The sequence below is a fragment of the Equus przewalskii genome, chromosome 8, assembly GCF_037783145.1.
Source record: "Equus przewalskii isolate Varuska chromosome 8, EquPr2, whole genome shotgun sequence".
Lineage (NCBI taxonomy): Eukaryota > Metazoa > Chordata > Mammalia > Perissodactyla > Equidae > Equus > Equus przewalskii.
The window spans coordinates 2,520,001-2,533,356 of record NC_091838.1 but is presented as its reverse complement, the minus strand read 5'-3'; the positions used below and the strand labels follow the sequence as shown (position 1 = coordinate 2,533,356).

The 13,356-nt window shown below is 40.5% G+C and overlaps 1 protein-coding gene and 1 pseudogene across 26 annotated transcripts in view; one reads left to right on the top strand and one right to left on the bottom strand.

Moving 5' to 3' along the window:
- Positions 1–13,356, top strand: part of WWP1 (WW domain containing E3 ubiquitin protein ligase 1) — a 112,734-nt gene that overhangs the window by 20,826 nt on the left and 78,552 nt on the right. For all 26 annotated transcript variants that reach the window (XM_070631346.1, XM_070631368.1, XM_070631373.1 and 23 more), the window contains 3 exons: positions 6,210–6,300; positions 12,392–12,530; positions 13,186–13,310. In XM_070631346.1, the coding sequence (XP_070487447.1) occupies positions 6,231–6,300; positions 12,392–12,530; positions 13,186–13,310 (334 nt within the window). In that variant the 5' untranslated portion in view covers positions 6,210–6,230. The remainder of the gene's footprint in view (positions 1–6,209; positions 6,301–12,391; positions 12,531–13,185; positions 13,311–13,356) is intronic.
- Positions 1,187–4,777, bottom strand: LOC103567637 (eukaryotic translation initiation factor 4B pseudogene; annotated as a pseudogene).

Sequence of the window (13,356 nt, the reverse complement as noted above, 5' to 3'; positions counted from 1 at the left end):
CATGCCTTGGTCTGGTGGGGGCTCCCCGTTTTGTTTTATTTACCCTTCATTAGTCTTTTTTTTTTTTTAATTTTTCCTTTTTCTCCCCAAAGTCCCCCGATACATAGTTGTATATTTTTAGTTGTGGGTCCTTCTAGTTGTGGCATGTGGAATGCCACCTCAGGGTGGCCCAATGAGCGGTGCCATGTCCGCGCCCAGGATCCGAACCAGCGAAACCCTGGGCCACCGAAGCAGAGTGGGAACTTAACCATTTGGCCACAGGGGTGGCCCTGCCCTTCATTAGTCTTGCCAGGCATTTGTTTGTTTTAGTGTTTCTGAGAACTCTGACTTTGTTGATCCTTTCTGTTACGTTTTTTCTACTTTATTAGTTTTTAATCTTTATTATCTCCTACTTTCTTTAGGTTTATTCTGTTATTCTCTTTCTAATTTAACAGATTGGTCTATTAACTCATTAATTTTCAACCTTTCTTCTGTTCTTAGTAAGTCTTTAAGGCTATAGATTTGCCTCTAAGTGTAACTTTTACTGTGTCCCACAAATTTTTGTCTGTAGTATTTTTTATCATCATTCAGTTCTTAGTATTTTTTTTGAAGAAATTTTCGGTATGGTTTCTTCTGACCCATGAAGTATTTAGAAGTGTTTTTTCTTCTGTCTGTATTTTTCAAATTTATCTTTCATTATTGATTTTTAACTTAATTGTTTTATGATCAGAGCTTGAGAACAACAGGATATATAGTCTCTGAAATTAAATGAGATTTTCATTTTCTCCTGGTGTGTATGTTGTTTCCTGTATGGCCCGTACATGCTTGAGAACAGTGTTTATTTTCTAATAGTTGGATATGAGGTTTTGTTCATGTTCATTAAATCCTGCTTGTTCATTATTGTGTTTTTATTTTTATTTTTTGGTCCATTTGACCCATGAACAATTGGAATGTGTTGAAATCACCCACGACAGTGGCCAATTTGTCAATTGCTGCCTGTAGTTCCAGCAGTCCTTTGAGGCTGTTTTCTTTTCCCAGGAGATGGTGAGTTTTTGTCCTGTCTGCATAGAGATTGGGTCTGCTCGGGAACATGGATGGAGAGACTAGTAGACGGCACAGAATGCAGGTCTGAGGTCTGCTCCGTGGGATCATCCCTGTTTTGATCTTCACCAGGAACCGAGAGAGCAGCATTCTCACAGTGCTGAACCTAAAGGCTGGGTTCTTTAGCTTTCTTTGGCTCAGTTGCAGACTTAGTCTTGCTCCTTTTTGCCATGTTTCCTTTCAGACTCCTTCCATTGGTCGTCGTTCCCTCTGTCTCTTGAACCATGCTGGAGTTCCCACTTTCACCTTTTGGGACATTTACCCATCGACTTTATTTTCCTCTTTTCTGCTTGATCCTTGCTGAGGTGGTTGAGCTGGGGCTGCATTCTGCCGTCACTTGCTCTGTGGGGGGTTTGCTGCTCTGTGTTAGAGCTCTGAGATCAGGCAGAAGGCTTAGCGCTTCACCCCAGCGTCCTCTTTCAGTGGAGGGGCCAGCACTACCATTAGTGGCCGCTCAGCTCTGGGAGGCTTAGAAGTTGGAGAGTGACAGTCTTCTGCCTTCCTGAGTATTTCATTTTCCGGAGACTTCTCCTTCTCTCTCTCCGTGCATCCTGGTCTGACTCATGATAGACGTGGCTGAGGTCCCAGTCTGAGATCACTCAGCTCCTGTCCTTGACTGTCCCTGTTCCTGAGTTTCTTCACTTTGCCAACCACATCTCTCCTGAGGCTGTCATTCTAGTTTCGGTTCATCTAGCTGATGCTGTGATTTCTCCTGTTCCTTCTCAAGCTGCCCTTCTACTTCTTGTTCTCTCACAGCTGAGTCAACAGGCCTTGCCCCTCCGAAGACAGAAGCTGCTTGGCTAGACTGGGAGGTACCAGCAGAGGTGTCGTCTTCATTAGAAGTACTCGGAGGCTTAGGTTGAGTTTGGGTCTTTGGGAGGGACCTCTATCATCACACCTTTAATCGTCTTGAGAGAAACTGTCTTTGGAGCTCTACAGCCAACTGTCTGTCATGTTGGTCTTCACAGTGGTCCCACTTCCTGTGTAGTCATCGTCCTTATAGTACCCACTACCACATACATTTCTGCACTGTTTATCCTGGAGTCATGGCCTCTGTCATAGTCTTAGTGGTCACAGCAATCCTGGCCTCCATAATGATCACAGTGTTTGCCTTCAGAGCTGTCATCACTCCTCTAGGCGGATAGCCATCAGAGCTTTCTGGCAGGACGATTCCTCCGGTCTGTATGTGCTTTGTCAGATCCTGATTTCTGTGTCAGCCAAAAGAACAGTCATCCCTGTCTTTATCCTGTGCTTGATCAGCGGCATCCACTGGAGTTCCATTACCCAGAGACTCTTTGTTGAGGTTCAGGGCACTTAGCAAACTCAGCACAACCGAAGCCTTCCAGGCTCTCTGGGCTGCTGAGTTATGTGGTAAACACACTGCACTGATACTCCGTCCTCTGAAGAGCTCCTTCATGGGGACTCCATCACGTCACAGGTCACTCCCTAGAAGGGCAGTGTGGGGTGGCAGTTTGAGAAGCTGGCTCTGGTCGGTTCTGGCTTTGGAGCAGCCTGTGGAGCAGTGGCAGGATGCAGAGGTCACTTGGAGGTGCCGGTACCTGTTGTCATCACTGCTGTGCCAGGTGATGCAAGTGTCTTCCAGGTCATCTGTTTTATCGGCCCAGCTGACTGGTTTAGGGCATAGATGCTTCCTCCAGCAGGGCTGCCGTCCTTCGTCAGGAAGGCTGTTAGCGAGAGTCTCCCCCTTCTCTTGTGCTGAGGCCGCTATGTTGTTGTGGGTTGGGAGGAGAGAACGAAAAGTTAGGCAGTTTTTTTTTAAAGCATGTATGTTCTGTCTACTTAGTGAATTGAACCTTGTATCGTTTTCCTTGTTACCCTTAATAATGCTATTGGTCTGCTATTGTAACTAATCCCAGCTTTCTGTTCATTTATATTTGTCTGATGTATCCTTTTCTGTATTTTTGCTTTCATCCTGTCAGGGTCTTTATTTTGTAGGTGTCTTATCTTCCTTTAGAATTCCGTCTACATGTATTATGATTGTGTCTTCTACATTTGGAGTCTCTTGCTTTGTTTTCTGATAGTCCTGGTTATTTGTATGTTTTTTTTTTCTTTCCTTTCAAGCCTTTTTTTGGATTGGTTGAGTCGTTTTCTTATTGTATTTTGTTCTTCTCTACTAGTTTGGAAATTATGCCCTCTTATTTGTCTTCTTTTGTGATTACTCTTGAAGTCCTGCTGGGAATACTGTCCAGTGTACAGTTCAGCCAGATGCTGATCCCTCTGCTGAACAGGGCGGGGACTGACTGCATTCACTGCCCTGCCCCTCCGCTCTGTGCCTCTGTTCCTTTGTCCCGTATTTTAGTGGTTTGTAGTGTTTTTGTGTAAACACCGTCATAAGGTGTTATTGTTACTTGATTCAGACGGTGTTTTGTAGACTCACTTGTGTGCTCAGCAGTCTCTTCAGCCCTCCCCCTTCCTGTGTCTCAGATCCTCCTCCTGTGCTCGTCTTACTCTTTGATGAAGCGCGTCCTTTAGGTTTTCCTGAAGCGGAGATCTGCTGTTGGGGAGCTGTTGGATGGATCTGGGGTGTCCTAACGCCTTCTGCGATCCCCAGAGAGAGCCTTGGTGGTTGAATGCTTTCGTCTCAGTCTTTGTGGGTGCTTGTTCCCCTTGTGTGCCTCCATTGTGGCTGGTGAGAGTCCCGCTAGTGCTTTGCTCTCCTCCTTTGTCTGTACTCTCCTTCTCTCTGGCTGCTTTTCACCTGGTCTCTGGTGTTCTGCGCTTTCAGGGCTGTGTGTCTTAGTGTGAATTTCTTTATGTTTATCCTGCCTCTCTTATGTAGGCTGTGTTTCTTAAAATTGTGGATAAATGTCTTTCATTGGTTGCAGAAAATTAAGTTGTTTTCTCTCCTAGTATGACCCTTTTCTGAGACTATGAGTAGAAATATATGTCAGATCTCAGTTTATCCTTCGTGTCTTAGAACCTCTCTTTGGTGTTTTCCATCTCTTTGTTTCAGCACTCCTTCTAAATGATTTTTGCAGATTTATATTCAAGTTTACTGAGGCTCTCAAGTTCTGCCTAATCTGAATGAACTGTGGACTTTAGTTAATAGGGATGTGTTGGTATTTGTTCATTAATTATGACCAGTGTGGCATACTAATGTAAGATGCTAATGATAGAGGAGACTGGGTGTGGGGTATATGAGAACTCGACTATCGTCACAGCTTTTCTGTAAATTTGGAACTATTCTAAAATAAAGAGTTTAAACAAATTCTGGCTGGTTCTTTTTCACATGTGCAGTGCCATTTTCATAGTCTCCTTTTGCTTGACTGTATTTTATTTTATCTTTTATTTCTAAAAGTAATTTTTAAAAGTTTATATGATAATCATAACATTTAAAGTACTTGGAGGGTTGGAAACTATTATTTTTGGTTTCTGCTGACTCAATCATGGTGGCTTGTTTTCTCATAAGTTTGATTTTTAAATTATAGGCTCATAGTTGGTTGCTCGTCATCTTGGGTGAACCCGGTGGCTTAAGTTGGGGTGCTTTCCTGAGAGCGTCTGTGTGTGCCTCAGCTGTGTGTTAGCGGTTCCTGCTGACTTGGGCCCCAGCTTGCTGGCAGAGTCTGGGCTCCCTGACCTCACAGCAGGCCCCCCGCTGTGTCTCTTGATCCCACTGCTGCCATCAGTGTGCACATCCAGGGCAACACTCTACCGAATTCTTTTGCTTACTACTCATCGTTCCCTTGTATTATTTCAACTCACTTAAAAAAAGTTTGTTTTGTTGGTTTTTTTGGCTACTATTATGTGGAGTGGGGACAGGCTTGATAATTCCTCATACTTCTTGAGAACATCACAGTGTTTGAAAAGTACATTGGTTTTAATTTATCCAGGATCTGTTTGCATTAAAGCAGAAAGACCTTTTATAATATCTTGTATACCAGATTCCTGGAAATTGAAAACTTTCAATTTCCGTTGGTTTTCTTCATTGTCCATTGATTATCTAAGGCTTCCATTTCCGTTGATTTTCTTATATGAACATGACAGCTACTGTACCTGCAGGTAGATGTGATCCTTGAGTCTGTTTTCTCATCTGCACAATGAGAGCGTTGGTCCAAGTGAGGTCTCAGACCTGGGAATATATGTTAATAGGGGTCAGTTAAGTCAAACAGTAAGCAACTGTTTATCTTGTTGGTTTATGCACACGCGCACGCACACACACGCAGATACATAATACATGCAACTATAAACAGGTGAAGAGAGTATAATGATTTTTAGAGTATTGGGTCCTTGAATTTGGAGGAAGGATCTAAATGGAGCGTAGAAAAGACTACAAATAGGGAAAAACAAGATAAACATTAATAGTCATTAATATTTCTCAATCTTGCCCAGAATGTCTCACTTTATCTTTAGTAGGTTAAGGGTGGATAGAAGTTTAGCCTTAAGATATTGGTCATGTGGAAGAAAACTGAAGTAGCTCTGCTCTTTTATTTAAAAAGTGAAAAGGGGGTAGAGGAGTGAAGCAGAACTTGAAAAAAATTATCTATAAAAAGCAGCACGCAAGATTTACTGTGGACATGACAACTGAGGCAGTGTAAAAACCTCAACTAGGTCCTGTATTATTGATGAAGAGCGTTATTGGGACAATTGATGAAGTTATAGAATATGGACTGTGTATTGGATGGTAATAGACTAGTTAGATTCCTGAATTTGGTCATTGTACTGTTGTTATTTAAGAGAATATTTCTATTCTTAGGAAATACATACCTAAAAAGTTAAAGGGTAAAAGGGCAACCTACTCAGGTGGTTCAGATAACGAGTAAACGAACAAACAAATGAATAAAACGTATAATAATATTGTTATTCTATGTAACGTATAATAATAAAATAGATAAAAATTACTTATCTGTTTATTTTATTTATGAATCAACACGTGACCCGGGATCATTTGCTCAAATTGACCCAGATATGGTTTATTGGCAGTATTCTTCTGTAATGCTTGTAGTACGAAGTCTTAATTTTGCATGGAGGACAACTGGGTGTATCAACATGTGATGGGTTGAAAATATTGTAGTAGATGTGGTTTCTTAGTTGATTCAACCAAATAGTTTTAGTCATATTGAAAATTACAATCTCTTGTCTAACACATGAATAAATTAAATTTTTTGTAGGTTTAAGCTGAATTTTGGGACATGGCCACTGCTTCACCAAGGTCTGATACTGGTAATAACCACAGTGGAAGGTTACAGTTACAGGTAACTGGTAAGTTATTTTCATAATAATTTAAAATAGTGATTCCCTGTTGAAGCTTTCTTTTTAATCCTAATTTAGCAGACTTGCTTCATACATATCTTGTCTTTTAGATTCATACTGTAGTGTGTTTGATGGCAACAGGCCTCTAAGGTAGATACTCTCTAAGAGTAGTTTATTTATTTAATAAATATTTTTTGAATAGATGCTAGATGCAGAAAAAATGTATCCTCTTTGGTAGTGGGAGAATTTGGGTATTGGAATAAGCATCATTGAGTTGGTCTTTAGATGATTATTAGGTTGGAGAAGGATGCTGAAGGCCGTCTTTCGTTCCTTTAGCCATCCATTCAATCCCTGGGCAGATATTTAAGTGGAATTACACAGATGAGAATACAGGCCTCAGTTCTCCAGGAGTTTATGTATAGTGGTGAAGCAGGTTTGTTTTGTATGGAAGCACCGTGCAGAGTGTTCATTGACTGGAGACAGTGAGCACTTCCAGGAAGGTGTCTGAGGTCTGCTTGGGGTTGGAGGCGGCGTGGACATAGGAGAGCAGGGTAAGAGAGGGGCTCACGGAGCGTGAGACTTTCACTCTTGCTGGAGGAATTGGAGTTCATCTCAGTTGGGTTGGCAGCGGACAGCGTTAGAAGGAGAGGGGACAGCCTTTGCAAAAGTGTGAAAGAGCCATGGCAAGGGGACTTCACACAGTTCAGTCTTGCACTTGCGTATGTGACTCAAGGGGAGTGGTCCTTAAGCTAGCTGTTTTACTTCTAGGAATTTATCTTGCAGATATTTATATTGTTTATATAATTACAAATAAAAGTTTATAAACTTATGTCGTTTATGTAATTATAAACAATATATAATTAAATATTCATATATATATTACTTATATGAACAGTGCAACTATCTGCAAGATAAACTCCAGAAGTTATATATATAGGAAGAGTTTGTACTCTCTCTCTATATAATTATATATAAAGAGAGTTGTTAATAGCAAAAGACTAGCGGTGGAATTTTAGATAGACAATGAAATGAAATAAATGAGTATGTGTCCCAGTAGGAGCCAAGTTCTGAGATGATTTTGTTAAGTGGAGAGCGAGGTGTGGAACTGTGTATGGTATGCTGCTGTCTGGGTGTAGCCGAGGCGGGAGGTGCGTAAGCGGTTTTGTTCTTAGAACCTTGTAGACAATGCTGCCCTTGGAAGGGCGGGACCGTGGTGGGAGAAGGGGGGGATGGCGCTCAGTATTGTGAGGTCTTGTTTCTAGGAGTTTTCAGTGTTATTTTTACTTTATAGTACTTTAAAAAAAATGTATTGGGAGAAATCTCTCATTAATTTGCATTTTAAAATATGACTTCACTGTTCTCTAAGTTACTTTGCCTTTCGTTTGAATTTTAGAGTCTCCCTCCCTTTTCCTCTGCATTTTCTCCCCAGAAAAAATCCCTCAAAACCAATGTTAGTGTTTTCGTTTAGATCATTTAAAAATCATTTATTGGAGATAGTTGAAATATTTTAGTGCTGACACTTCCAGATCCAGGAGTATATCATGTCATTCCCTTCAGGTTTTTTATGTCCATCAGTAAAGTTTTATGGTTATCTTCAGGTGGATCCTGTACATTTCTTAAGTTTATTACTAGTTTCTTTTGGGGGGTATTATTGCGAGTGGGATTTTTAAATTCTCTTTCTCTACATACATACACAGATGTCTTCCTTTTTCTGATAGATTTTCAGTATTTATATAATCTTACAATAGAGGACATTCTGTGTGTAACACTGAAGGACACTCATTAAATGGAGAAATAGAGTTTATCCTATATATTCTACTAATTAGAATTCTTATTAATAAGGTTAATCAGATTAATCTAATTAGTAAGGTTGTAAGATCTCATTAATAAGGTTAATTTTAATTGATAAGGTTATCTTTTAGTTATTTAACATGATAGTGTTCTAGTTATTTGTATGCACATTTTTTGCCAGCATATTATAAATTCCTTGTGAGATAAAAAATTGTGTCTTTTAAAAGTCACTTTCTTTGCCAGCATCTAGTATTATTGAGGATTTCTCCAATTAAAGATATACAATGGATGTATTATGAATGTCTCTGTAATTAACTCAGAAGAGTTAATACTGTGCAGTCAGTAATAATAATAGAGTAATAGGCACTGTTGTTGCGTGCCCGGCATTCACTGGTGATACTAGTACTTTGCACGCCTTCACTCAGCAATTCTGAGAATCGGGTACTGCTGTTCTCCTGTGTTTCAGATGGGAAAATTGAGGGTTGGAGAGACTGACTGGCTGACTTAAGGTCAGATATCTAGTAAGTGGCAGAGTTCAAGTATTAACCCAGATATGGTCACCTCAGTGCTCTTGTTTGTTTTAAGACTATTTTGTTAGAACAGTGTTAGGTTCATGGCAAGATTGAGAGGAAGGCACAGAGATTTCCTGTATACCGATGCCCCAACACACGCATACCCTCCCCCGTTGTCAGGATCCCTCGACAGAGCGGTACGTTTGTTACAGTTGATGAACCTACACCGACACGTCCTGACTACCCGAGTCCCTAGTTCACGTTATGGTTCACTCTTGGCGTTGTAAGTTCTGTGGCGTTGGACAAATGTACGATGACATACACCCGTCATTATGGTATCACACAGTATTTCAGTATTTCACTGCCCTAGAAGCCCTCTGAGCTTCGCCTGTTCCTCCCTCAGCCCGTTCCCTAATCCCTGAGAACCACTGGTTTTTACTGTCGCAGTAGGTTTGCCTGTTCCACAGTGTTGTGTCGTTGGAATCGTGCAGTGTGTAGCCTTTTCAGATTGGCTTTTTTCATTTAGTAACATGCGTTTCGGTTTCCGCACGCATATCTCTCCATGGCTCCATGGCTCATTTGTGTTTAGTTCTGAGTAATATTCCGTTGTCCAGATGAACCACAGCTTGTTCTCCATTCGCGCACTGAGGGCATCGTGGTTGCTTCCCAGTTTCGGCCGTTGTGAATACAGCTGCTGTGGGCATCCGTGTGTGGGTTTTTTCATTTAGTAACATGCGTTTCAGTTTCCGCATATCTCTCCATGGCTCCATGGCTCATTTGTGTTTAGTTCTGAGTACTATTCCGTTGTCCAGATGAACCACAGCTTGTTCTCCATTCGCGCACTGAGGGCATCGTGGTTGCTTCCCAGTTTCGGCCGTTGTGAATACAGTTGCTGTGGGCATCCGTGTGTGGGTTTCTGTGTGGACATAAGTTTTCAGCTTTGGGTAAATACCAAGGAGTGCAGTTAATTGGATTGTATGGTAGGCCTCTGCTTAGTTTGTAAGAAACTGCCAAACTGTTTTCCAGAGTGGCTGTACCATTTGGTGTTCCCACTGGCAATGATTGAGGCTTCTCTTGCTGCACACCCTCACCAGCATTTGGCATTGTCAGTGTTCCAGATTTCGTCCACTCTGTTAGTTGTGTAATGGTATCTCGTCGTTTAATTTGCATTTCCCTGGTGGCATATGACGTGGAGTTTCTTTTCATGTGCTTATCTGCCATCTTTATATCTTCGATGGGGTGTCTGTTAAGGTCTTTGACCTGTTAAATCAGGTTGTTTTCTTATTGTTGAGTTTTAAGGGTTGTATATTTTCTCCCAATCTGTGGCTTGTCTTCTCATTCTCTTGACATTTCTTCTGCAGAGCAGAAATTTTTATTTTAATGAAGTGCATCTTAGTAGTTATTTCTTTCATGGATTGTGCCATTCATCTTCTATCTGAAAAGTCATTGCCACACCCAAGATCATTGGGGTTTCCTCTACTATTATCTTCTAGGAGTTTTATAGTTTTGTGTTTTACATTTAGGCCCCTGTGACAGTTTGAGTTCATTTTTGTGAAGGATGTAAGGTTTGTGTTTAGATTATTTTTTGCACGTGGATGTCCAGATGTTCCAGCACCATTTGTTGAAAAGACACCGTGTGTTTTCAACACCATCCAATACAGCCTCCCCTTCTTCCAGTGTGTAGAGAAGACCTGTGTGTACTGAGAAAGTGGCACTTTTATTTGGAGTGAAGAATCTTGATTGGAGGATTTCTTGGGAGAGAGAAGCCTGTGTCTTCTGTATCACTATAGAGGTGTTGAACTTAGAGCAGTTTGAAACAGAGAAGGATGGAAGTGAGTGTCACCAAAACCCTGATAATAGCTCTCTTCTTTTTGCTGAGGAAGATTCACCTGAGCCAACATCCATTGCCAGTCTTTTTGTGTGTGAACCACTGCCACAGCATGGCCACTGATGGACGAGTGGTGCCGGTCCGAGCCCGGGAACCAAGCCCTTCTGCCACAGTGGAGCGTGCCAAACTTAACCACTCTCCACCAGGGCTGGGCCCCGTTGGTAGCTCTTCAGGTGCAACATTGATCACTCTTCGATTGCCGTGTGTTGCCACTTCATAAAATAGCGTTCCCTTTGGATCCCCCTTGCTGTTCTTCAGATGCTGATTGAGGACTCCTGTTCAAGCCCTGTGCTTCTGCTGTAGTGCTTATCGCATTGCATTTCAGTGACTGACTTGTGTGACTGTTTACATATGTGCTATCCTCTTGCAATAGAGTGGGAGCCCGCAGTAGATTATTCACATGCGTATCCTTCACCTGTGATGCAGGAGTCGGGGAGCCCGCAGTAGATTATTCATGTGCATATCCTTCACCTGTGGTGCAGGAGTCGGGGAGCCCGAAGTAGATTATTCATGTGCATATCCTTCACCTGTGGTGCAGGAGTCCGGGAACCTGCAGTAGATTATTCACGTGCGTATCCTTCACCTGTGGTGCAGGAGCAGCTGGAAGGCCCTGTGACCTTTCTCCTCCCAGGTCCATGGTGTTCATAGGGGATTGATTATCGAGGTGATTTCGATGAATTGTTCTTGCTGCTTGATAGTCAGTACTTTTCCGTGAAAGTATTTATTCCCCATTTGAATCAGTAGTTGGAAAAATTATTTAAAATCAAATGTTTAGCCTAAATTAAGTCTTCCTCCAAATCTTAGATCAATTAGATTTAAAACTGACTTTCTGTAAAGGGTGGTGATTAACTTCTGTAATGACATTTTGGTTTAAAAGATTTTATTTGGAAAAGCAAATACTTTATTTTTTTTGAAACCAACTTTCCAGGTAAACCATTTTTAAATTGCCCAAGTTTATTTAATTTCCAATGGGCAAGTTGTGAATGCTGCCTGGCAGAGGGGTTAATAGGTGTGTCGAATCTGAAGGCAGTTAGGCTTGATGCAGTTCAGTATTAAATTCAGATGGTTGGTGAGGATGTGGAGAAATCAGAACCCTTAGTTACTGCTGGTGGGAGTGTGAAATGATCCAGCCACTTTGGAAAACAGTCTGGCAGTCCTTCAACACAGTTACCATATGACCCAGCAATTCCATGCCTGGATATCTGCCCAAGTGAAATGGAAACCTATGTCCACACAAAAACGTGTGCCCTCATGTTCATAGCAGTGTGTGCACAACAGCCAAAAGGTTGAAACAGCCCAAATGTCTATCAGCTGATGAATGGATAAATAAAAAGTGCTATATCCATACAGTGGAATATTATTTGTCAATAAAAGGAGTGAAGTACTGATACAACGTGGATGAACTTTGGAAACATGCTAAGAGAAAGAAGCTAGTCTCAAAAAGACCGCATGTTGTATGACTCTGTTAGTCTGAAATGTTCAAAATAGGCAAATCTATAGAGACAGAGAGGAGATTAGTAGTTGCCTAAGCTGGGGGCAGGAGAGGGTTTGGGAGGGGTTCAGGAAATAGGAGGGTGACTGCTTGATGGAATGGGGTTTCTTTCTGGGTTGGTGAATACGTTTTAAAATTGATCGTGGCGATGGTTGCACAACTCTGAGTATATTAAAACCATCAAATTGTGTAGTTTCAATGGATGAATTATGTGGTATGTGAATTTTATTTCAATAAAACTGTTAAAAAACTTCAGGCAGTTCTCAGGCGTTATTAATTTTGTGTTGTTTTTTCATTCTGCCAATGAAAAGAAGTTGAGATGCACAAGAAGCATAGTTCTGTTTTTACTGATTTATTCGTACAAAATACTGCCTTTGGGCTACTTATATTCGCTAGTGATTATCATATTTCTGTTAGTTTCTAGTGCCAAACTAAAAAGAAAAAAGAATTGGTTTGGAACAGCAATATATACAGAAGTAGTTGTGGATGGAGAAATTAAGAAAACAGCAAAATCCAGTAGTTCTTCTAATCCAAAATGGGATGAACAGCTAACCGTGTAAGTCTCTCTTATAAAAATGGAAAATCTTCAAAAAGGAGCGTACTTCTTGAAATGTTTTAAAAAGTATTTTGTAGGATGAGTGCTATTTTGTGATAATGAGTGCTGTTATTTTCCAGTGTGAATAGACAGTTTAAAGTATGAAAAAGTTTTTAGTTAATTTCATTTGCTTTAGAGAGGAGGCCTAATATCCTTGCTTTTGCTTTATAAACTAAATTATTTCCATATAGCCAGATTTTTTCTTACTGTCTTGTAAAAATAAATAAGGCAAAAAATCAATCATCCTTAATTTTGTAATTTTTGAAATATAATGTAAGGAACTTTTGTATTATAATTAATGCCATCCGTTGTCTTATATCTTTAGAAATTTGTTCAAATTGAAATAGTGTTATTGCGAAGTCTCAGACTTATGATGTATCGCTGGTGTTTTAGTTTCCTAAGTACAAAAATTATCTAGTTATTAAAGTCCTAATGTATTGAAAGTAAATATTATTTTTATTTATAATTCACGTAGTATGCTATTTCATACAATAATTTTTCCTCAAGCTGAATTCATGGCTTTTAAAAAATTATTGAAGCAGATTATTTAATAGGAATTATGCCTTAGACTAATGGTGTGTACTCCTGTATTTTTGTTGTAATTTTACCCTTACAGAAATGTGACCCCACAGACTACGTTGGAGTTTCGAGTTTGGAGCCATCACACTTTGAAAGCAGACGCTTTATTAGGAAGAGCAACAATAGATTTGAAACAAGCTCTGTTAATACACAATAGAAAATGTAAGTTTTTGTTCCAATCTTTGTTTCTTTAAAAGTTTATTTTAGA